At 31.8% G+C, this 27,411-nt stretch overlaps 3 protein-coding genes across 3 annotated transcripts in view; all 3 read left to right on the plus strand.

The window, feature by feature from the left end:
* The window catches only part of LOC131846961 (uncharacterized), a 58,225-nt gene extending 57,075 nt beyond the window's left edge, over nucleotides 1-1,150 (plus strand). Inside the window, exons 42-43 of the mRNA XM_059196377.1 lie at nucleotides 429-515; nucleotides 758-1,150. Coding sequence (XP_059052360.1) covers nucleotides 429-515; nucleotides 758-888 — 218 coding nt within the window. The 3' untranslated portion in view covers nucleotides 889-1,150. The remainder of the gene's footprint in view (nucleotides 1-428; nucleotides 516-757) is intronic.
* A 7,006-nt stretch (nucleotides 1,151-8,156) lies between these two features.
* LOC131846953 (vitamin K-dependent gamma-carboxylase) lies at nucleotides 8,157-25,638 on the plus strand. Its single transcript, XM_059196370.1, has 8 exons — nucleotides 8,157-8,301; nucleotides 14,111-14,266; nucleotides 15,168-15,333; nucleotides 17,942-18,127; nucleotides 20,952-21,115; nucleotides 22,537-23,018; nucleotides 23,711-24,197; nucleotides 25,256-25,638. The coding sequence occupies exons 1-8, from the start codon at nucleotides 8,157-8,159 to the stop codon at nucleotides 25,636-25,638; spliced, it is 2,169 nt and encodes a 722-aa protein (XP_059052353.1).
* Nucleotides 25,639-26,727: 1,089 nt separating this feature from the next.
* LOC131846999 (elongation of very long chain fatty acids protein 6) overlaps nucleotides 26,728-27,411 on the plus strand; it is a 54,404-nt gene continuing 53,720 nt past the window's right edge. The window contains exon 1 of the mRNA XM_059196431.1: nucleotides 26,728-27,318. Coding sequence (XP_059052414.1) covers nucleotides 27,125-27,318 — 194 coding nt within the window. The 5' untranslated portion in view covers nucleotides 26,728-27,124. The remainder of the gene's footprint in view (nucleotides 27,319-27,411) is intronic.

Below are 27,411 nucleotides of genomic sequence, written 5' to 3' on the forward strand. Positions count from 1 at the left end.
ATTACTCTGAATGAAAAAAAGTTGATAGGTAATGCTGTTACAAACTTATACACAATGTTAGACAAATCTACAAGGATATGGAAGATCGGATACCTTTGTTATTTGATTAATATTCATCATATTACTCTCTCAATAAAAATGTACTATATATTTTTCTTGCTTGTTCTTAGTTCTTCTCAACTGTAGTAAAATAATCCTCTTTAATATTAGATTTTAACACAATATACTTATTCGTTTAAGCATTTCAATTTTTTTTGTTTATTGTTTGTGGATACATTCCGTAAATACTTAACCTATTTATTTAAATTCTTTTACCTGAAGGAAGCTATATTCAGCTAATAGAGGCTGAATCTTATTTTCAAAAATATAAGGATCTTCATTAGAATCGTAGAGGAACCAAATAAAGGGTTATTTAAATTTGTTCACAGATCTACCACTCGATGCTCGTAGCAACATCGAGACAGCAAAGAGTGATATTTACAAAACGCCCGTCAGCAACGTCTTCGCAGCGGGAGGTACGATTGCTTTATTTATTTAAAAAAAAGTATATCGAGAAAGATCTCAGAATATATTAATTCGATATAAAAATCTTAGGATTGTTTAGAACTCTATTTGCTATGTGTTCATACAGAACTGATTTAAGAAGTGTGTGAAGTTTACATGCCGCAGATCTACTGCGTCTTTGCACGCTTTGTCTAAGCAAAAATCTCGGTATAAACAATTTTGAGAGTGTATCATGTAAATGTTTGTAAAACAGATTGCCGTCGAGGCCAATCACTGGTTGTGTGGGCAATATCGGAAGGAAGACAGGCGGCGCGCGCGGTCGACTTGTTCCTTTCGGGGGAGACTTCCTTACCGGGACCTGGAGGTGTCATCTACAGACATTAGGATATCTCAATTGTAGACTTATACCTACACAACGATACAACACGTATTTTAGATATTATACGAACGAGGATAAATTCGTAACCAACACCAGTGTTGCCATTCAAACTATAACGAATTGTATGTCATATCATGAATTCTGTTATGACGATCGAGGTAAAAGGTGGTGTCCAGAAGAATAGCAGGTGGCATACGATTGTACTCTTAGACAATCGATCGACCGGACGGATGAGTAGTGAAACAGTAAAACTTGGTCTATAATGAAATAAATATAAAATAATATATATTGGTCTATAAACTTGTCTCGAATGATCGAGCGATTGAGTTTGATTGGTTCTCGATGTATGTCGAGACTCTTCTGTCTCATATTCCCCAAAAAAATATTTCTATTAGATATATAACACAAATTAAACACTAAAATTATATATGTAAACAAAAATGGTAAGAAATATCAATCATATGGCACTCCCGTAAAGTCTAAATTGTAAATATAAATGTCAATTCTGTGCCAATTCTAAGTCTAAAAAATATTTTTATGTATATAAAATGTCAATTATACTGGCCTATAATTTTCTTTAACATATATAATAAACGAGATGTCATGTGATAATTTATTTAGACTTTTCTAGAGCTAATAGAAATATATTTTTATCCGGGGGATTGGTTTGAATGATTAAGATTGCTACAGACCTAAAATTCGATTGTGCAAAATCGAATTATAGGTCTGTGGTCAATTATTCCATATTTTTACATTTCGGACCGACTGTATGTTACTGTCACTGTCAAAATTTTATCGATATGTTGTTAAAATATCGACAGTGATTTACGGATTAGATATAATAAGGTTTTGAATGGCTGTATGGGCGCAGTTCCCTATGCCTTTCCTTTAAAGGATAAACAGAATAAAAGAAAAAGGTTTTTATACTGGCGCGAGGATATTATGATTCGGATTGTCTCGTTATTATATTAAATTATTATAATGTTGATTCGTTAGAATTTAGATGCGATATCGAATAGTTGATCTTCAAATGTCTGCTGTCATCCAAAATTTTTGCCAACTAATGTTAGGTGTTTTTGCAAAGTTTAACTAAAAACCAAAATTATCAATTATTATTCGTAGTATTACAAAATATGTAATTGTACTTAGGATTACTAGGAAAATATGGAAATGATGTGTTGCCAGATGATTTATTATTGTAAGGGATAGGAATGTTGTCACACTCGACTTGTTCAATAATTATAATCTAATGGGAAATTGTAATTCAATTATTTTTAAGAAAAATAGTGATGGATGTATGTATGTATTTATTATTATTATTTATTTGACAGATAATTAAATAGAAATGTTTATTTCATTTTTGTCTCTGTGTTAAATTGATAGTGAAACTGTTAGAACATCTTATAATATAATATATTATAGGAGTTCTTTCCAATTATATGAATTGCATAATACAGGCACAGCAATTATAGTAGAAGAGACACACATAAAAATAATTAATTAAATTAAGTAATATATATCTAAAAAAGTAATTTAATCATAAAATAGTGTTTTTTATTATTCACGTTTGCTAAGCACATGTTAATAATCCATAGTAAGGAGTCCGATATTTATATACATATTAAATTGCGTATTTATTTAGTCCTAAGTTCCTCACAGAAATATATTCTTAAAATGAATAAGAATAGAAAAATAGATGTTTAAATGCCATTTTGTAAATAAGTGATATTAAAAGAAAATTTAATTGTGAGCATGACAATATTCCTCTAATCTCTTACATTTGGATTTATTTTAACTGCTTTTTTATAGAAACTGTATTCTGATGTGTAGCCGCATTAAGCTGTAGTTTATTAACCAGATAGCTATCTATAAGTACATTCCGTTTTGTAGACTTTATAGAAGTTTTAGACGACGCTCTTAAATCTGAACATATCTTGAATTAACTGAGTTTAGTTTGTGAAAGAGTGATCTCTGGTGTCATATTAATGTATTGCAACATTGTTGGTTTAATGTTATTAATATTATTATTTTATTGTTTTATTTTTATCTATAAGAACAGTGTTTGTTACGAATATTAAAAATATATATACATGATATTATTATGTGTGAATTAATAAGGTATAAAACCCGTAATCAGAAATTTTTAAATCCCAATACGCAACAAATGCCAAACAAATATATTACTAGTTGTCGTTACTGTATACATGAGATAGAACGAGACAGCAACGTTGGACTTCTCTTTCTATATTATATAGTAGCAAAACTTCTATCTGACGATCAATGAGAGCTATTTTAAAGCTAGCGGCCAACCTAAAAGACTATGTAATATAAAAATATTCATGTCTATCGTGTAGATTGCCATGTTTGATTTTAGTAGACGAGTTTTTTTTTTTAATTATATACACTGTGCTGACTGTTTTCTTCACAGACCTTGATCCGACCAACCATACAAACGTTCACATTGTAACGTATAAAATTACATTTTATTGTAATGTAACTATTCGAGATGGTGTAGGTTAAGTTTTATTCATACAAGGATGAGTCGTGAATGAATATAAATCATACATAATAACGAATTATTATCATTTTAGCGGCTCCTACACGCCTTTATGACGATATTTTGTCGCTGACGGATCAAGAATAATAACATCAAAATTGTTTTCATAACTTATCATGAATCTGTTTTTATGTAAATGAATGAAATTCAGAATTTTTCGCTTATTCCAGTCTTTTAAGTCCAGCAAAGAATGGTGACAGCTTGTTAACTGTTCTTAATGTCTCTACACTTTATAAAAATTAAGAATAGTGTAAGAAGATTAAGTGCGCTTGGTGTAGCTCTACCTTTATATTACGTTTGGCTGATACTGGTGGGTCGCCAGCTTAATATACGGATGAGGTTAATTTTCATAAATGATTTATGGTGAACATTGACAATGGCGTATTAACGACAATGTACAATGTTATTTTTTTTACAAGTCCCTAAGAGGTTCTTTCGTATTGGTCAAGGTTTTTTTAACTATTCTTTTTTTAATGTACCTATAGATATTATATATTCTATTTATATATACGTACATATTATAATATATACGTAGTATAAGATACCATATAGTTTTGTAATCTTAATGTTAATTGCATGTACAAAAAAATATATTTTTTTTAATTTGATACCAATATTCGTGTTAATTTAATAAATAATAATTAAAAACAAATATAAATGAATTTGTGGTCAATAGAAATTGTATGCTTTAGTCTGTATATACAACAGATTAAACAAATAGGGGTTTATTATTTTAACTGTGCTACGCAGTATGTATAATTTTACACAAAAACTGCAACTTGTTCACTGAATCTCCCTTTACACTGTAAAAAACATGTAGGATTTTATCAAATAACCCTTTAAACTATATAAGGTTATACCCAAAACGAAACCAATGTTATGTATTCTTGAAACTAAACAAAATTTCATCATAAGAAAATGCTTAAAATGTAGAATCAGTCTGGTTCTGTAATTTTGAATATGAACTTTAAAAGCATGTACAATTCGTGCTATTTTAATTAAAGATTATTCCCATTTCGATCCTCTGATTGTGCCTCTATCTTATGTCGACGAGGATCGAAATTAAAACAGTCTAAGCATAGTTCGAAGCTTTACCAGTATTCTCAGATTAATGTGGTATCCGCCACGCAGGGGTTGGCCTTCAGCTGTTCCAGAAGCAGTCGCCTCTGCGAAACTGCAAGGGCTACGGCCAATAGCTTGACATAGAAGCCAGCTTTTGCATAGCAATTAGAATAGTTAACAAAACCCTTTAGTAGATGTATACTTTTTGGTTTTACAGTTCACAATATGAACTTCATACATTACTAGCATTCATTGATACATTAATAATGGCAGCAGTACCTATATGTAACATCACAACTGAGTGATTTGCTAAATTTATATTACATTAACCTGTGATGTGATGTTTGTGTTACAGCTATTGAGATTAATTTGTATATTATTTAGTGCGTAACTATATTTGTATCCGATATTAAAGTTCCTGAGTTTATTTTGTTAGTAATAATAAATTAATTCAAGTTTATTGATGTTTTTTTAGTTTATTTTATCCCATCAAAAATCAGTTAATTCATAATATAAGAATAATTAGTACAAACATGTTTTTTTCTATTCCTCATGCTAAAACGCAAAAAGCGCGCGCGCAACATATGTCAATCAGTCACATTCATGCCTGCGTCATGTAGAACAATAATTAAAAAATATATTAGCATTAAATTTTGCAACCAATTGGCTGCATATATTAATTTTGCAGATATTATCGTTATTTGGCAGTACTTATTTGTAAAATGTAAAGTGATTAAGAGCAGTAATTAAAGCTAGACCAAGCCATAAAAATAAAAAATATACTAAGGCTAGTTGGTGAACTCTCGGATTAAAAAGACTATATTTACTCAATGTTATTTATTTATTTAAATGGATAATAATTCAACTTAAATCAACTAATTTATTCTTATTTATTAACTTATTTAAACTCACGTAGCGTACTCAATATAATAAACACTACAATTAAAAACAAATAAAGCACATGTCTTTTTGTTTCGTTTCATAACATATTAAGTAAAAATTTTATGTCCGTGTGTGATAGGTCATACAAATTTGCAAAAAACTTCCTGTACTTACGTTATTTTTTAGTTACATAGGGATCAACGGACAGCCTATATAAGACTTAATCCTATGTTATAACACATCATAATAGCACTAGGTACTAGTAAATTATTTTTAAGTTTAGTAAAAGATCTTTTGACCCAATCGTTTCCACGGAACAGAGATGAATAAATTGAATATTCATTTAAAGAATGGGTAATTAAAAACAATGTAGGTACACTAGAAAATCAATTTCTAATTGTTTATGTATGTTGCTTGTCATGTTAGTGTTTTTAATTTTCAGTGGTAATTCTCGCTAGTCGCCGTTGAATATTATTAAACAGGTAACCAACGATATCTTTCAGAGAGAATCACTGATATTTTATTTCATTTTTTACTTAAATATATTGGTATAGAGGTGGTGTATTAATTTTATTACACATTTACATGTATATTATCACGGTATTACTCAATTAAATATGTTTATTACAAACTTTACAATGGTAAAAACCAAACCAGCGAAATATCTTGTAGAATGTTTAGAAACATTGCCTAGTTACCAGCCTTGAGAGAGGCCTACGTCCAGCAGTGGACTGCAGTGGGCTAATGATGATGATGAATAGAAACATTCGATTTATTTTTTTTCTTATATATTTTTTTATATAGATAATTTAATAGAATTACCAATTAGAAGATTACATTTTAGCCGAAATATAGTTCTAATACGAAAATACTTTAATAATAATAATAATATAATAATATCTCCGGACGATTCACACAGCGCCATCTAGTCCCAAGCTAAGCAGAGCTTGTGTTATGAGTACTAGACAACTGATATAAATACATGGATACATTTTTTTTTGTATATAAATATTATACATAGAAAACACCCAGATCGATACAAACAATCGTACTCAAGAATACAAATGTTTGTATCGTGCAAGGAATCGATCCCACGACCATCGAATAGTAAAGCGGTGTGCTAAACCACTAGACCACCGAGGCTGTCATATGTCACTTTATCTACGTATTAGCTGGAAGTTCATTCCACAATCTAAGTGTACGCGGGAGGAAACTCCTCTGAAACCGCACTGTTCGGGACCACTTAGGTTTCAGTGTGTGGGGATGAATTCCCTGTCGATGGCGAGCGGTGCGGTGGTAAAAGGTGGCTGTCGGCATCATGTCGAACAATTCCTCAGAACACAAATACGGAATTCTAGTTTTTTTTATCTTAACGGTAGAAACATTTGTATTCATGACTATGATTGTTTGTATCGGTCTGGGTGTTTTCTGTATATATTATGTCTGTATTTACAAAAAAATCTAAAGATTTGTATCAGTTGTCTAATATCCATAACAACCTCTGCTTATCTTGGTACTAGATGACATTGTGTGAATAGTCCAAGAATATTAATTATTATTATGATATGAGTACTCTCAATTCCAGAACATACAAGTAAAATAAATTTGGTGATGGACTATTAAATACTGATAAGTAAGTTTAGTGATATATAACTATTATTGTGGCCATTTCGATATTATATATAAGACAATAATTAAGTGTTCACTAATAACTGAATGCTATCGAACAGTGTAGAATTGAATAAATAAATATTTCAAAACATTTTGTTGTTTTTAATTTGTCCTAATAGAAATAGGAATATTCTTTATTCAATTGAACTTAATATAAGGATTTTTGAATAGACATAGGTATATTTTTAAATCTACCATTCATTCGGAACGCAGACTCATCGACTACAGCGTGCAAGAATCTTGCGCGTACCTCTTTTAAATAAATGTTGTTCTAAGTAAATACACATTAACAAGTATTTTTTTTAGCGGATGATAATGGAATTGAAATGAAAAAAAAAAAAATTAGCCCATCGTGACAAATCCATCAGAAATGTATAACGATGGTTTCCAGGGGGAACCGCGTGGAGGTCAACCTGACATAGTACATTGCTAGTAATGGGGTCATCTGTCCACATTACTAACAATTCCCTTCCGCCATTAACAAGTATTAGGCATACGACAGTCAATATAGAAACTGCTATAAACTCACTCTTTAATGAAGGGTCAAGGCCTAATAGGTAAGCGTGTAGGTCAACCTGTCCTAGTAACTTGCAGTGAAGGAGGCACTAGTTCTCATTACTAAAAACCTCCCTACAAGTTCTATTAATAGTATATTGCCAGCAAAGGAATTACTAGTTATTATTACTAACAGTCTCCCTACATCCCCCTACATCTCCCTTATCCGAGCACATAGTCAAGTCATATCAATTATTCTCACAGATTCAACGAAATGAAAATCCCGCATGAAATATGACAGATTTGCGCAATATCACTCGCTCCAATAATTATTACGACATATTTATAATGAGCTGAATATATTATTTATTTAAACGGATGCAAAACCCATCTCATAATAAACCCATTTTCACAGTTAAATCTTTATTGACTAGACGGGAGCTTACAGGTAAGCTTTTAATATGATATTTTAATATTGAATTTCGTTTAAATGTTACGTGGCAAAATCATGCCTACCTATGTAGTGATACATACCTACCTCCTATGCATATTTAGAAGCGTAGTTATCGTACTTTTTTATTTACAGAAATGAAACTAAAGGAAAGAATGTCGTCTACATATAAGTTTATAAATGAACATTTTCAGCAACAATTTGATTTTAATATTAATGAAATTACGTATACGAAAATAGTTGATTACATGTATATACAGAAGGATTCATCTAGTTTGGCTGTGACAAGAATACTGTTTGGTGAGAATAATTAAAATAATGACCGTATGCCTATTTGCCACTCTATAAAGTTGCACAAAATAAACTGTTTCTGGGTAATGTAGAATAGACCCTATCTATGAATTCCTCCTTATCTGCGGGTAGACTACGAACATAGATGTAAAAATGTTAATTCGGGGTACGTGAATGTGAATTGTCAGAAGCATATAATAAAATTAACACATTGACCACAAAAATGGGAGACCAAGAAACAGAAAAGACTATGACATTATATGCCGAGTTGATCGAACAAAGTGTATGTGATGAGCCTGACCCTGTCCACTCCATCTCCGACACACAGAAGCCTTTTGTACAACAGAAGCGAGTAAAGCACCCTCTAACTAATTACAATAGTAAGAACTATAGAAAAATAAGCAGACAAATTAAAAGATTAAGAAAATCTTTCAAACTTAATCAAACTGCCTTATCAAAATTAGTAAAAGAAAAAGAATTTAATTTTGAAAAACAATTAGAATATTATGAAAATCAGTTCTGGACCCATAAATTACAGTTTGATACAAATACTACAAGGTTATTATTGCATATAAAAGAACTGGAAACAACATTGGATGCTATTAGTGACAAGTACTCACATGCTCAGTTTCAAATATCAAAACATAATGTTGTGATGAAGGAATTGCTTGAATTTAACTCAAAAAGTGAAAGTGGAACATCAGAACAACTGTCACAGCAACATGCAGACTGCAACACTATGTCGGGCAATTACACATCACCTTCATCAACATCCATTGTCACTCCGGAACAAACAAATATACTACCCAATGTTGTTAGTAGTCACCACACATGTAAGAATAACACTGTAATATATTCAGATAGTATAGGAATAAATCTAGGATCGCTCATGAATAACTGTTTGAGTGAACATATCCAAAACAATTGTATGCCGAATGCCCCATTTAATTATATAGTTGATAGAATGTTAAAAAATCAAAATAGTTATACTGAATACACAACTATTGTGTTATTCATTGGAAATAGTTTAGGTATCACTCAAAATGATTTGATGAACTTATTTGAATCTGTCTCAAATATGAGAATTAAAAAATTTGTAATTTGTACATTTCCATACTCAAAATCATTATCAAAGAATAGAAATAATTATATCTTTAAACTTAACACTCATATATATAACATGAGCTGTTATAATGACAACATTCATTGTTTTGATACAAATAAATTTGTAAAAAAATTTACATTGACTAAAAATACTTTGTATTTGTCACATTTTGATAAAAGACATATAGCTACTTTGTTAGCTTATAATATACACAATCCTGTTATAAGTAGTATAACGGGTACTTATTCTGACTGCACAGTTTTTAGTAGTTTTACTAATGTTTCTGTGCAAGAATCTTTAAACTTAAGTTACAGACAAAGAGAAAGCCATCACAACTAAATTTAGTACATCAAAATATTCAAGGCTTTCTTGGCAAAGAATTAGAGATAGAATTATTTATAAGTAAATTTAATATTGACATTGTATGCCTCACAGAACATTGGTTAAAACAGTCCAATATGGTATTTCAGTTACCAAATTATGAAATATTGAGTACATTTACTCGGCAAATTTCAATTAGAGGTGGTTCAATTATTTTATTAAAAAATAACATTAAAGGGAAAGAACGTAAAGATATTGTAGCACTTTCAAATGAATGCATTATAGAATTATCATGTGTAGAACTAGAGAAACACATAATTATATGTGTGTATAGGCCTCCTAACTCAGACTATGAAAAATTTGAGTCTACCATGGAAGATGTACTGAAGTTAGCATTCAAAAGTAACAAATTTATTTTGGTATGTGGGGATTTCAATATAGATCTTCTTGTTGATAGTCCTATAAGTAATAAAATTAGAAACCTTTTTAAAAGTTTTGATCTGGATCATATTTTCTTTGAACCTACTAGGATTACATCCACTACGGCAACATGTATTGATAATATATATTGTAATTTTAGTATTTTAAATAAATCGATTATAAATAGATTGCCGTCAGACCATTGTGGACAAATAGTAACATTCGCATGTAATGAAAAAAACGAGATTATGTATAAGTTCTACAGACCAACAACAGCATTTAAATTACAGAATTTTAAAAACAGATTAAATGGAAGTTTACCGTTTTTGATGTTTGATAATATTGATCCAAATATATCATATAATCGTTTTTTCAATATAATAAAAAATCATTTTGATAAAAATTTTACAGTAAAGAAACTTAAAGTCAATAATTCTAAGTACGCTGAATGGTCAACATTAGGTATCAATATAAGTAGGGAAAATATGTATCAATTATATGATATTAGATCATATTTGCGTGATCCTATATTCTATGAATATGTCAAAAATTATTCAAAGTTATTCAAAAAAGTATGTAAGGCCGCCAAGGCACTTTATTTAAAGAATAAAATTAAGTTTTCTAAAAATAAAATAAAAACTACCTGGAATATAATAAATACAGAAACAGGTAACATTAAGTCGCGCCAGTCAGAATATGAGTTAAAAGCAGAAAATGGCGTTATTATTAATAATAATGAACTAGTTGCTCAAACTTTTGATAATTTCTTTTCAACAATACCTCTCAAAGCTACGGAAAATTTAAACTCGTCACCTAGTTTAGCTGAAACATTATTAAAAAATACCATAAATCCTTGCGTTCATGACTTTACTTTTCATCATATCAGTTGCTCCTGTGTGATAAAAACGTTCAACGCTCTCAATCTAAAAGGTACTGAGGATATCTGGGGTATGTCAGTTAGAGTCATGAAAACTGTAATAAGTGAAGTTGCTTCACATTTAACTGAAATATTTAATATGAGCATTGATCAAGGTATTTTTCCAGATCTAATGAAAGTGAGTAAAATAATACCGCTATTTAAATCTGGTGACAAAGACAATATATCAAATTTTAGACCTATCTCAATTTTACCAGTATTTAGTAAGATTTTTGAAAAGATACTACTTACACAAATGTTAGCTCATTTTAATACACATGATTTATTTCATAAACAGCAATTTGGATTTATGAGTGGACGGTCTACTACTGATGCAGGCATTAACTTAATACAAAGTATTTTCGGTGCCTGGGAAGATTCACAGGATGCCATTGGTGTCTTCTGTGATCTCTCTAAAGCGTTTGATTGCGTTGACCATAGGATATTATTACGCAAACTAGAGCATTATGGAATTAGAGAAAAATCTTCAGAACTCATTGGATCATATTTGCGCGATAGAATTCAAGTGGTAGACATTAAAGGAAGCAAGTCCAAGGGGTCATTTATAAAAATGGGTGTACCCCAGGGTTCTATACTTGGCCCATTTCTTTTTCTTGTTTATATAAATGACTTACCATACCAGTTTCAAAACATACTTGACATAGTATTGTTTGCTGATGACACATCACTTATTTTCAAAGTGAAAAGAAATACAAAGGATTTTAATAATATAAATATTGCTCTTGAGGATGTTCTAAACTGGTTTACATCAAATAATCTAGCGCTTAATTCAATGAAAACAAAATGTGTTAAATTCTCTTTACCAAATGTAAAACAAGTAACGACAACTGTTAGTATGAATCATCATGTTTTGGACTTTGTTGATGAGACTTCGTTTCTTGGTATTGTAATAGATAATAAATTGCAGTGGGGTCCACATATATTCACACTAGCCAAAAGACTAAGCTCGGCTGCTTTTGCTATCAGAAAAATTAGACAGTTGACTGATACTGCAACAGCGAAACTAGTGTATTTTAGTTACTTCCATAGTATAATGTCGTATGGTATTATATTGTGGGGAAGAGCGGCTGATGTAGAATCAATTTTTATATTACAAAAAAGAGCAATTCGTTCAATATATAATTTACCGTGTCGCGAATCTCTTAGAGAACGCTTTAAAGAAACAGGTATTCTTACTGTTCCCTCTCAATATATATATGAAAATATTATGTATGTACGCAAAAACTTAAATTTATTTCCAAAAAATAGTCACTTACACGCTTTTAATACAAGGAATAAAAATAAATTAAATATGCCTAGTTATCGTCTCAAAAAAGTAAGTACATCTTTCATGGGACATTGTATACGTTTTTATAATAAATTGCCAGATAGTGTTTTAAATTTAAGTGAAGCCAAATTTAAGATGCATGTAAAAAAAACACTTTGCTCTAAAGCTTATTATAAAATAAACGACTACTTAAATGACTACAATGTGTGGACTTAATTACAATTTTAACTTTTGTTATGAGGCATATAATTTTTCCCATTGACATGGATAATGTAATAACAATAAAGAAACTTATTATAAATTTTGTAATGACATATTGTAAATTAAATATTGTAAATTAAATAATGTAAATTTAATATTGTAATGGGTGAAAACTGTGATCGGTACAGCCTATGCTGTAAATAATATAATTGACGTAGTGGAGTAACCTGAAACAGTCATGCTCGCTATAAAGTTCAAACTTGTGGCGGCGTGGTGGGCCGGGTCGATGTGCTCCCTCAAATATGGTTGAGTACAATGATGGCTGGCTCATACGTCATACTCGTGAACGGGTGCTGCTTGTGGGGACTGGTCTGTTCAGGTTGTGAACACTGATTAAATTTTTTGTTCTTTGCGATAGCATATGCTGGTGGTCACTCTATTCTCCCAAATTTGAATTTTAATAACTGTATTTATCGTAAACATGTTCCACTATTATTTGAAAAAAAATTACGAGCTGAGTTTCTTGTCAGTTCTTCTCATCTCGATATCATTCCGAACTGACGGTAGATTTGACATATCATAAGAGTCTGTAATAGACCTACATGAATAAAGATATTTTGAATTTGAATTTGAATTTGAATTTGATGGCGTTGATATACCCAAAGGCTCTCAAAAATTAGAGATTATTCCTATTTGTACAATGCAATTTTATTTCTTTATTTCGAACAACTTTTTAGCATATATAATATACTAGCTGTGTACGTAATTTCACTTGCGTGAAATTTATAACCTATGTGTTATTCTGATGTACCTATAAGATCTGATATACCATTATTATTGGAAATTTTCATTAAAATCCAATCCGTTGTTTTGACGAGAGTAACGAACATCTATCCATTTATCCACACTCAAACATCCACGTTTATAATATTAGTAAGATACCTCACAGACTAACATACGTATAAAATTAACAAAAATTGATGCACTCCAAACCCGCGGAAGGACTTATAGAGAAGCTGAAGACTAATTCCCTTTTTTTCGGACTACTGTAATGTAACTACATGCCGCAGCTGGCCTTTGCAGCTTCACTGGACGTTAGGGGGCGAGTGTAGATGGCACTCCAAACCCGCGGAAGGACTTATGGAGCGGCTGAAAGCCAACTCCTGCCTGACGGATACGACTTTATTCTGAGGGCACCGCTAGGGGTTCGGACCTCGGCTCAGGCCGTCGTAATTTCAATCGCCGTTTTAATTGTACGGGGGATCGATCGGAAGGGTGGAACGACAACGCATGAGTGATATCACTGGTGACATATGATAATGTGATATCCATATTGCTGTTAAGTATATAGGCGACGGTTACCTCTTACCATCAGGTGAGCCGCAAGCTTGTTTGCTATTCCAACTAGGTACATAAAAGAAGGTAATATTTATAATTAGGAATTATCTAATGTCACAAATGCTACCACATGGAAGTTTCATGATTAGAAGTTAGGTTGATAATAGATAAAAGCTTAGCAAACAAACTCACTTTCACATTTGTAATATTAATTTATCTATTTTTCTAGGTGTTGCCATGTTGTTTGATATACCGGATGAAAGGGGAGGTGCTATTATGGATGAACGCTGGGGTGACCCTCTCACATGCCACTTCCCTCTTATTCCCTTCATACGAGCTGTATCTATGCCCTACATGGCCCTTGTATACGCTGCTATGTGGTTAGGTAAATATATAACTAATTGTCATTAATTTTTTTTATTAAATGTACTATCTAAGGTAACAAAATATCAAGAGCCACCGGCAAAAGGCCGAAGGGACCGCTGGGCCCCTAAGGCCGTGAGCACAGGACTCCGCAAGCGTCCATGGGCTACGTTAACTGTTTACCATCATTGTGGTATTGAATATAAAGAATTGCAGTTAACATTTAGTCTATAATCAATTAACATTTTTTTAGATACGTATAAAGTTTATAAGTAGTAAGTATGCGGTATTTTCTTATCTGTGATCTAAGTATAGTAAGTATACAATTATTACTATATATGTATATGCACAAGTACCTACGTAATAGATAGAATATAGAATTTATGTATGAACAGACAGATTTGTATCGGATACGGAATCCAAAACACGTGGTAATGAATTGAAGGGCCTAAAACGTGTTTATTATGACATCAAAACTACTTTTACTAGTATAGAAAGGTTAGCAGGGTATACGCAATTGTTTATTTACATTTTTATAAAATTTCATATGTATTTAGGTTGGTACCTACGTATGCAACATTTTTTAGTAACTTAAATACTTCCTTATTTTTTTATTATAAATAAAATGGGAATCTTAACGCTAATTCTAAGTATCTATAATCATATATAGTATATTTTTTGTTTATGCATAAAAAATACATTTAATCAATAAAAAAAACATTACACACACTGCCATCTATTTCATACACACACGCATACATGTAAGTAGTTGACAATAGAACCTTTTGTATAATTTAATTTAAATGTAGTTGAATTTCGACCACTAGTAAATATAATTTCGATAATAAGTCGATTATTACAAATTGTGTGATTTGTAATAATCAAATAAACGACCTAACTATCTTTAATTTATATACTTCCAGGAGCACTTGGCATCATGTTGGGATACAAGTACCGTCTCACTGCATCTATGTTCACTATCAGTTACTGGTACTTATTTCTGATTGAGAAAAGTTTCTGGAACAATCACAGCTATCTGTTCGGATTGGTCGGTCTGTTGCTTGCGTGCACACAAGCCAACTGTTACTGGTAGGTATATGTAGGTATACTTTGATAAAAGTTACGACGTTTGATTAAAAGGGACGACGTTACGGACGTTAGTTTGAATTTACTATACTTATTTTTTAATCTACCGCTCATTCGGAAAGCTGTCACAAGAAGAACGAGCTAAATAAAAGAAACTTACGTGTTGCACTTTTCATATGCTGTAAAACAGAATAAATAAACCTTTTATAAATCATACTACCTGGAAATGATTTCAGTTTTTTTAATTTGACGTCACGAACAGAATGGTAGGTATATAAACGTAAATAATCAAACAATATTAAACTCAATTTCAATAAGACAATAAGTTATTTTTTTACAATAGGTACTTAACTTACCGTTTTTGCTGAACCGGCATTATGTATAATAAAATTATATTACTACAACAATAATAGTCTATAAAGCAATGCTATGTTAATGACAATTATATTTTATGTGTACAGATATTATTATGATTAGATATTGGATATAGATAAATAAATCATTTACTGGCCAAACACAATAACACAACAAATTATAAATGATACACAAAATAAAAACTAACATACAAAGTTGGCAATAGGGCTTGCTGCAGCTGTTGCTGATATAAGCACAACTTAAATAAGGTGCTCTCAATCTATACAACGCTGGTATAGATGGATGTAATAATAATAAAAATAATAATCAGTATGATCCGTAACTCTAAACTACAACACCGAAGAAATTCGAGTATGTGTATATGAATAAAAAAAGAAAATAATAATAAAGCTAAGAAAATGCGACAATAACGTAAATAATAATAATAATCTTTATTTGTCTCAAACAAAAACTAATACAATTGCTGCCCTCTATAATCCGCCTAACACTTTTTGACCTTTTATATATTATTCATACTATAATAGTATTTCTTCTGCTAAAATTGATAATCTGATATACTAAAAAAATATCTCAAGTCGAATGGAATTTGCATCCCTATTATTTGTATTTAGATCGGCTCAAACGTCATGTTCGTAGTGTAATATTATTTTTGTAGTAGAACTTAGTAATAGGAAGTACCAGGTCGTTAGAAATTTAACAATAATTTAATTACAAATAAATATATTAAATGTACTTTTAATAAGAGCTAACAAATCAAAGTGCTCCTCAGACTATATATAGCCTTGTATACCCTTGAGACGCTTTTGAAATGTGGTTTTGGATAAGGATGGAAAGAATTAGCTGGAAAGATAAAATAAGAAATGAAGAAATACTGCTAAGAGTTAAAGAGACACTATTGAGAATAGGCGGGGACAAAATGTTGGGGCACTTGATACGACACGACGAACTTATATCAAGCAGATTAAGAAAAAAATTGAACTATTATCAACATCTAAAAATTGATTGATGGAAGATCTTGGAAAATAGCAAGAGTTCCAACGACAAGAGCTCCGCTCTTTTTTTATGAATGAAAGAATGAAAGCACTTTTGAGTCATATTTAAAAGTGTTTATATAATGTTTATTTGGATGTAGATGTATTTTAATGAATGATAATGGAATGATGCCTACACTATCGGTTTACGCTGTCGGGGCACCAGCAGAGGAAGATAAGACGAACAGATGTCAGAACAGTTAGCGCATAGTGGCCATTTTCACCTGGAACTTATTACGATGGTTTCAAGGGGGAATCGCGTAGATGTCAACCTAACATGATACATTGCTAGGAATTAGTTATGTCTAACAATCTCCTTCCCCCAATGTCAATTTATTAATACAATAGTAAACCCATCTTCGTTGATTGTATACGCTGGCAGGGAAAAAAAATAAAGTATAACGTATAACGTTCATAAGCGGCTAAAATGTCCTACATGAATAAATAATTTTTGAATTTGAATTGAATTTGAATTTGGCGTGGCACCAATGGAGAATTATAAGATGAGCATTAGGTCAGGTTAGTTAATAAGTCGGTCGTTATGACTATTAGCACAAGGTTATTATATTATAACACATTTCATAGACGGGAGTTTTAATTGGTATGAATATGCTATAGGTAGTTAGAAACGAATTTTCATTTGTGGATAGAGTTATTGGTTTCGATTTACTTATTGGTTACGCAAATAGAAAACACAAAATTACCTTATCAAAAACATGTAATCTATTTTAAAAAAGTTTGGTAAAGAATTTCCATAATTTTACTAAATAAATATCCCTGACCAATTACCACAGCGTCATCTGGTCCCACGGTAAGCAGAACTTATGTTATGGGTACTAGACAAATGATATAAATACTTAGACATTTTTTTAAATACATATGTTATATACATAGAATACACCCAGACCGATACAAACAATCATATTCATGAATACAAATGTTTGCACTGTACGAGGAATCAAACCTGCGACCATCAGAAGTGAAGCGTTGTGCTAAACCGCTAGACCACCGAGGCCGTCTAAGTATTATATTGACTATTATTTGATTGCAAGAATTCTCCTATCTGTGCTATTACCTACTAACAATTCGTTTGCTCTCCCAAAGTAATAGTTTAGGCAAAATGAAGTGAACATCGCAAGCATAACGTAATAAAAAATACACAATAGTTTGATAAAATTCTTTCTTACAACATGTTCATTTTCCAGGTCAATAGATGCTTACCTAGATACGACAACAAGGAGGGAGACGGTACCTTATTGGAACTATTTCGTGCTCAAGTATCAATTCTTCATATTATACTTTATGGCGGGCCTGAAAAAAGGCACAGCAGAATGGCTTACGGGCTATTCAGTTCAGAATCTCAGTGAGCACTGGGTGTTTGAACCTTTCAAGTAAGCGTTAATTAATAAATATTATAAGTAAGTATTAATAAATTATTGTTATAAGTCGTCGCAACTCTTCTAAGTCCATGATTAAAGTGGGAAATTAAAAAAAAAATAAGTCCTGTTATTAATAGCAGTATTATGAATGATATTTTTCTGAAAGTAAGTATACTTATTTTGTTTAAAAAAATTATATAGGATTGTAATAAAACATGTATGAAAGTTTAAGCTCCGATTGTAAAAAGTGTAATCGGAAACCATAGTTTCATAATAACGATATCACGATAAACAAAAAATAAACTTATTTTTTTAATGTTGATTGAAAAAATGGGTAAATATTATTTTACTTTAAAGTTGGTATGAAACTGCCTGTTTTTTATTTAACAACAACTTACATAAATAGGATCAAAAATTTATATTGCAAAAAAAATAACAATTTACTTTCAACTGGGTATGAAACTGTTTAGTTTTTAATTAAAAACTACTTATATAATTAAGGCAATTGATGAACATGAGACCCATGACGTTGTATGACGAATCATAAAAAAAGTCGTTTAATTAGAGATAATCCTATTACACAATAAAATATAATCGTATTGAGATTCTCGTATATTTGAATGCAACATGGCAGGGGGCGAGTTTACCTACATCTCTTACATTAATTTGATTTGTTATCGGTGTTTCTACTACCATGGAATCAGTTAAAAGTATAAATTTATACACAGAACTCGATGTTCTTGGCAAGTTTATGTAGATGTTAACTTGTATAACTTTCGTCAACCCAAGAAACATAATAGGCGCAATTGTGCTATTTGCGTCATATCATACAAGTTTTTGGTAAGCATCTACGTCATATATTTTGTTATAAAATAAAGTACTTTAAATTAGACTTTAAACTAATCGTCAAATACTCAAAACGTCAAAATTATACTGCGTCAACAGAACAGCTCAAGGTCTGTGGTTCAGTTACGTTAAAACAGTTCAAAAAGCCCTCTTGTATTGTAAAAAAAACAATAGAATAAATATTTCTGTAATCATATTTATACCATAAAAAAACGTTGTGCATTACAATTAGATATTTAAAAAATATATGCCTTACACTTCGAAAATATCGATTATTTTTAAAATCTCAGAAATGACTGTTTGAATAATAATAATGGCCTAGGACAATTTACATCGAGTCCCAGGCTAGGCCAGACCTACTAGACAACTGCATACTCATGAATACAAATATTTTTAGGAATCGAACCTGCGACCATTGGAGGTAAGGCGGTTTGCTATACCACTAGACCACCGAGGCTGTCATAATTGATAAATTCACTGATATATACTAGCAAGTTTCGCTTAACATTTAATCGTCTCATATATTAATACTACGTCTAAGAACCCAAATATACAGTAGGTCAGTTTTCAGGTTGTCGGTATACTACTAACGTTGGGTCATCGAGTTGATAGACCGCGCCCTTTTTGGGACGGTCTTATAGTAACTACATGTCAACTAAACCATGTCTAAGGCTGCTAATATGCGACTGTATATCAGCAGCCTTAGACATAGTGTTTATAGATGATTAAAAAGAAACATCCTAAATGTTAAAGGACCTAGAATTTGTTCTAGCAAGTAGAATAATGAAGTGAATTCATCAATCAATGAAACAATTAAGCAATTTCTGAGATTAAAACTAAATTGATATTTCGCCTAAGTATCATTTCAATTAGGTTCTTTGACATTATTTCCGTTATAAGTAAAACTATAAACTTTTTACACTACTCTACACTCTCCTTGGCATGGAGCGTACTATTACGGATCTTACTGAACACAACTGAACTATGTACTAGATACACGAGACTATATGAATTTCATTAGGCATTGCTAACGACCTATAGCGACCAAACTAGCTGACAGATTTTGATAGATGACGTAAATAACTTAAGCATTACATCGCGTGTTAGAGTTTAACATGACATCATGTAAAAAATAATATTTCTATATAATAAAACGTTGTTACCAAGTGCCGATAAATAAATAAAATTAAGAAGGGAGTAATGCTTTTTTTATTTTAAAAAAATGTTCAAAGCTTTTTGACTTGTCAAGTAATTTTAGATTTTTATTACAAAAATTCTATTTCATTCATAAATGGACATATAAGGAATCAGCACGAGAGTAATGTAATGTTTTTTTTTATACTACGATGACGGTAATCAAGCATACGGCCCAGCTGATGATAAACGGTTACCGTAGTCGTAATATTATCTTATATGTAACGTAGTCTATGACGTTGAAACAGAACAGTCAAGTGCGCCTTAAACTCAAAAATAAGTACAAAAATGATCAGACAAATAAATAATTTAGTTGATTTTCAAATGATTTTGTTTATTATTATAAATTCTTACTGAATTTGTTTACATCCCGTGATGCTCTAATTCTACCAACTAATTATTTCTTGTTTAGTAAAACAGTAATAAAAAATAATGCGGCTCTTAAATTATGAATCAATTAATGTGACATAGATTAAATTATTTTATGCTGTTACTTAATTTTTAGTTGGTCTACTCTGAATTTTAAACTCAACATCGATTTCAATTGCATTATGCACTGTCTTTTTGAATCGAAATCAAGACTCAACTGAATAAAACAATAACAATGCTGATTAGTCGTTTCATTAACCACAAAATATTTAATGATAATGTTACCAATAGTAATTAAAATTTTATATAATTAAGACTGTATTATGTTGCGAAACGGCGTAATTAAATGTCTTTGGAAAATTTTAAGTAATTTCCTCGGTAGACCGGTAGATGTACAAAAACCTTATTATTCTTTACTCCTTTCTAGATTGTTCCTGACAATACCTCAAATAGATTACATAGTGGTACATTGGTTCATATTTGTTTTCGACCTCACGGTGGCCATGTGGATGATGTGGTCTAGAAGTCGACATGTAGCCATGGTGTTCTGTGCTTTGTTTCATCTCATGAACAGCCGACTTTTCAGAATTGGTTTGTATATTTTGATGGCTTGGATGATCTAACGATTTAGCACACCGTTTTACATCCGATGGTCGCGGGTTCGATTGCTCGCACGGTACAAAATTTGTATTCATGGTGTCAAATCATGATATGATTATTTGTTGTTGGTTTGCGTGCTTTTTATGTTCACAAAAAAAATGTAAGTATTTATATCAGTTGTCTAGTACTCATAACACAAGCTCTACTTATGGCGTTATGTGATTTTTACTAGGATGCATATTTAGTGTTTGCAGACTATTTTTAAGTTTTTTTGGGTACAGTATCCGTAGAAGAAAGTACAATAGGTAGAGTTATTTTTATATTTTGAGGACGCTCATAAGTTACACCAACGACACGAATTACATGAAAATGTGTATAGGTATACTAGCTGTGTCCGCGGTTTCAACCGCGTGAAATTTATAACCTAAGTGTTATTCTGATGTATAAGCTATATTACTATAAAGTTTCATTAAAATCGTTCAGTTGTATTTGGGTGAAAGAGTAACAAATAACCATCCATACTCAGAAACTTTCGCGTTTATTCTATTAATATGATAACTTGACCTGTGGCTGCTTCGTTAGCGATGAACACTTTTACTTGTCAGTTATAGACAAAATTAGAAAATTCACACAAATAAAGTACTCATTCCTTATTACTTAAACATGCTGCCTCAGATATTACACATGCTAAAATATGTTTAAACTATGTGATTATTATTATTATTATTTTACAAAATATTATTAAATAATCTGGCGTATTATAATAACGCCAGTATACTATAATATGCACATAAATAAGAAATCATGGCATTTACATTGGTATTTAATTGTAATGACATATTTCCTTATGGGACTGTTTGTTGTTTCTCAACGAGTTATTTGTTATGACTTGCAGTTACATATAACGCCACAATAGGTATAGTTATATATATTACATGTCTATATATTATATGTATGTATGTATCTACTTACTAATAAGGATAATTTCACATAGCGCCAACTAGTCCCAAGCTAAGCTTAACCTATGGTATGAGTACTAGATATACCTATACATAAACATCCAGAAACGAACCTGCGACCTTCTTGAATAAAATTGTTTACTAAAACGGCGGGGCCGTCATCTACTAATAGTAAATCAAAATATGTTTCTCCGCTTACCTAAGTACTTCTAAACTACAAAGATTTTGATACGGTTTGCATTATCGTTTCGAGAATTAATTCTGAAACGCTTATATTACATGCATATAGACCTATGTACATATATGTATATGACCTTACGTCATATATACTGTGCTTTACCAACGTCAAATGTCCTTGTATATCTATGCAAGCGACGCAAGTTTACTATATAAAAATAATCATACAAATAAATGTTCCGATTAAATGAATAAAATGAGATAATATCATTTCAGGTATGTTCCCATGGGTATGTCTAGCTACAATGCCATTATACTACTCGTTCAATTGGCCGAAAATTCTAATAAAACTATGCAAAAAATATATAAGGATAGTTGACGGTCAATTAAGACGATGGTACGCTTTGGTTAAAACTGAGAAAACATGTGAAAATGAAGCGAATGCTATAGACACTGAAAATAAATGTAATACCGAAAATAAAGAACTTGAAATTGATCAGGAAATTAAAGACTCTGGTATGGATCCTACTGACACAACTGAAAATTCAGATGAAATGATTTCTAATACAGTAGAAACTGATATAGACGAAAGTGGAATTGCGAGTAAATGTAATGAAATGGAGGAGGAAAACAAACTATCTCGAACTGAAGTAAACGTAGAAGGAAAAGATGTTAAGCGTAACAGAATTACAATGTACTTTATTGTCTTTCATATTTTGAGTCAAGCCTTCTTGCCATTTTCGCACTTTATCACCAAGGTATTTTTTGTTAGCAATTCTATTTTGCGTATTTTTCTTATAGCATAATATAAAATCTATAATTTTACGTTTCAATTGCAAACTGTACCTACAGCATAGTTCGCGTCTACAATTCTCGAATGATCGTAAACCCAAATTTTAATGTTACAATAGAGAATTGTTATTAATATCATCACATAATTAGGGCCATAATGTGTTAACAGGTACATTTTTCTATTCTTGTAATGGTTTATAATGGAATGTTCCACCTGTATACGCTAACGGTCCACGCTGGCGGGGCACCACTGGTGAATGATAGAATGATCGTGAAATCAAGTTAGTTAGCACATTGTGGCGAATTCACTAGGAATTAACCACGATGGTTTTTAGAGGAACCTGTTTGAATAAGTAAGAATATATCTACGTATTTTCCTACTTGATCTAAATATATATTCTAATATACTTTATAGGGGGAGAGAAGGGTATTGTTAGCAATGGGGTCCACAATATGTACCACATCGCTAGCAATGGTAGCAGGTCGACCTCCACGCGGTTCCACCTGGAACGCATCGTGGTTAATTCCTGGTTATTTAATCACGATGGCAAACTGACCTGACTCATCTTATCATTTTCCACTTGTGCTCCGCCAGCGTAAACCGTTAGCGTAGGCGGGGCTCCATTATAATCCAGTAAAAAAAATATGTATTTTATAGGGCTTCAATAACTGGACGGACGGTCTCTACGGCTACTCCTGGGACATGATGGTCCACACCTGGGACACATATTCCGTTGTCGTCAAAGTTATCGACAACGAGAGGAATAAAGAATTTTATGTTGATCCTCAAGTTTACGCTCCTAACGACAGATGGACGAGACACGGGGACATGGTATACCAATACGCGAGATGCTTAGAAAAGAACTTGATTGACGCAAGTATGAGTCGAACGGAACCGGTTTTGTCCAATAATTTATCGCTTTACATAGACGTGTGGTGTTCATTGAATGGCCGATTTACACAACGCATGTTCGATCCTAATGTTGATATATTGAAGGCCTTCTGGTCGCTCTTGACGAGGACACCTTACCTGATGCCACTGTTGGACGAAGCGTCTAATTGGAGGAGCAGATTAGACGAAATAAGAGACTATGTACGATCGTGGAACAATTACAGCGATGTTATGTTCATAGCTGATTTTCCAGGTATTTATTTATCTATCAAAGCCTAGACATAAATACAAAAATAAAGGTGCATAAGACAGACTTAACGTGTTAATGCATTTTCTCCCAGTCAACCATAGGGCAAACGCAGGTTAGTAGCTCAAAGTGGATTGTTAGTAATGTGGACTCATAACATTGTACATTACATTGTACATTGCTTGCAGTGGGCAAGCAATGTACAATGTACCATGTGATACATTGATAGGCAATTTACCACGATGACCTCATGCTCATTTTATCATCCTCCACTGCTGCCCCGCTAGCGTAAACCATTAGCGCAGGCGGGTGCATCATTCCATTATCATCCATAAGAAAAAAAAGCACAGGTTAGTGGGCGGTGCATTTAATAAGCTATATTGACGCGTCTGTATTTTTAATTTAAATATAGATCTATTTGGATTTACCAGTTTCGTATCGTAATTTTTAATCAAACTGATTCACGACTAATAATAATAACTCAGGATAAATCATACAGCGTCGTCTTGTCCCAACTTAAGTAGAGTTTGTGTTATGGGTACCTACTAGACAACTGATAAAATACGTTTAGGTATTTTATCATTTTTTTTTGTAAATACACACATAATGTATTAACTAAACACGCAGACTAAAACAGACAATAATACTCATGAACACAAATATGTGTATTTATGAGTATGATTGTTATAAAAAAACTATAAAGAATATTTGTTAAGTAGTTAATCGGATGTTAACACTAATAATTTTATGGTATATAAAGGTATATTAATAATAGTTACTAAATTAATAATGTGTGTTAAACATGAATGTTTAAAAATAACAATATTCTATTTGTTTGCAATCTTTTAAAAATGATATCGCTCAGCTTTAAGCTTGTTTCGTCTTTGTTTTTGCTGTACTGGATAAAATTAGATATTTATAAGATATTTTATCCAGTACTAGTTTAATATTTTGGAAGTTTGTCTAGAACTTCATATTTGAATTCGCTACCCTTCGAGCATAGCAAAACACTAGGCCACTACGCTCTCAAACGCGAAGGGATTAATTCTAATTATTTTTCTCAGGATATGTACAAGAGAAATATATTCCACCAGAACTACATAACGTTACCCTAACCGTACTGGAGGGTATGGTGGCATATGAACCGGAAGTAACCAAGCAACAAGGACAGTCCTATCGGCTATCTAGCGGAAACAGAATCGACGTGGTATCTGGCATCTTTCACAAAGTCCTTAATATTGGAGATACGCCCTCTTTTTATATGTACACATTTTTTAATAGTACAGACATATATAATAATATAACAACAGCAAACATTAGCAAAACGCAACCTTTCCTACCGATTGGGAAGGAATTAATCAAAAGATTTACCGGTATGGCTACGTTTGCTGATTTAGTTATAAGAAATATTTGTCGCATAGTTTTTGTAAGGAGCCAATGTTATTAATTAAGATTAATAAAGAATAAATCAGTATTATTATATTATATTTATTCTATGGTATTATTTAGGAGAGAATCGTGGTAGCGACGGCAAACTACCACGGCATAGTGACCTAAGACGGTCTTGACAAAGTGCTATGAAAGGCACAGGAATCTAATATATACATTTATTAAAATAGATTTTTTTGTGCTTATATAATTCAAGAATCTAAAATATTTAAACAAAGAGTGGGCCCCATCCTATGAATTCGTGCCATGGACCTTAGATGGTATATTACGAATGGAGTAGGTATATTTGTGCCATTTTTTAGATAAAAAATTGTTAGTATATTTATGGCTGTATATAACATAACAGTCTGTCTTCATAAGAGAAGACTAGTTTTAACCAATTTTCTACGTTTGTCTGTCTGTTTGTCCATATAGTTATTTTTAACGGTTTGTTTAGCGCAACTTATATTTAGATGTAATATACTTTATATTTATTAATATTTCGTTTAAATTAAAATATTAAATAAATAGTATTCAAAATAAAGCAGTTTTATTTATGGAGCCGTCAAGGAGAGAAAGGGGTTAATAGTAATGCTAAATAGTTAGTAATGTCCGTACCAGGTTCATCTTCACGTGATCCCCCGGAAATGATCGTGGTTAAATCCTGGTAAATTTGTCACTATATTTAGTTTTGTATTGTTGAGATTTCTATTTTTATTAAGAATTTTATATTTTGAATATAGAACAATCTATTATAAAAAATATTTCGAGAAACAACAATATAGTATACAATAGCAAGGAATAAAAAGCATAAAAGTTTAAAAAAAAGTTCACAAAATAAGTTTTCTCAAACTCATAAGTGCGCCTTTAATGAAATATAGTTGGAAGTAGTAGTAAAATTATAAAACAGATTGCAACTTGCACGACTAAACTTCTAGACTTCTAGCTCCAATGACCAATTGAAAGTACATTAATCAATGAATATTTATGTTATCTGTGACAATCTGTGTTGAATTGTTAGTTGTCAATGTCAAAACTGACGTGAACGCGCCATGAGGTGGGTGTGTACGTAACTGTCAGTCAGACAATCGGAGTGCTTGAACAGAAATTCATTCACGAAATTCAAGAAACGGCGTGTCTGTCTTGACACGAATCTCCGAGCGGCTCATATAATTATTTCATTAATATCGGAGCTGTCGCTGCTACCGATCTCCACGCTATAAGTTCGGTCTCCGGCAGTGCCTTATCGCTGCTAATAAATAGTCAAAGTGAACATATTCCGCGGTCATTACACAAATTAGTCTCACGAAAGGAGTACGGCTCGCCTCTCAATTGAAATATTGACATTTTTGTCATCTGTGATAAAGCAAGCGATACTCTTCGTACCTTGCTAATATTTTTAGGTTAATTCCTTTAGTTGTGATGATCGGTGCGGCGATCTAGAGGTGATATACTCGAACTGTGGCAGCCTTTTTTAGTGACTATAGGACATTAAACAAATAATAATGGAGGCTTCGAAACTTAACTACAATTTGGACATAACGCCGAATTACTCGTACGTGTTCGAGTTTGAGAGCGAATTTATTCATCATAAGTACAGGAAATGGATGACCGAAAACTGGACAGTGGCATTCTACTATGTTGGCATTTACATGGCTTTCATTTTCTTTGGACAATTGTATATGCAGAATCGGCCCAGGTGAGTGGATGTTCACTCTATCATCTACATTACACAGTTATTATCTAATGATAATTCTTCAGTGAAGAATACATAATAAAATTTATCTTATCA

The sequence above is a fragment of the Achroia grisella genome, unplaced genomic scaffold, assembly GCF_030625045.1.
Source record: "Achroia grisella isolate CSIRO2021 unplaced genomic scaffold, CSIRO_AGI_Agris_v1 utg515, whole genome shotgun sequence".
NCBI lineage: Eukaryota > Metazoa > Arthropoda > Insecta > Lepidoptera > Pyralidae > Achroia > Achroia grisella.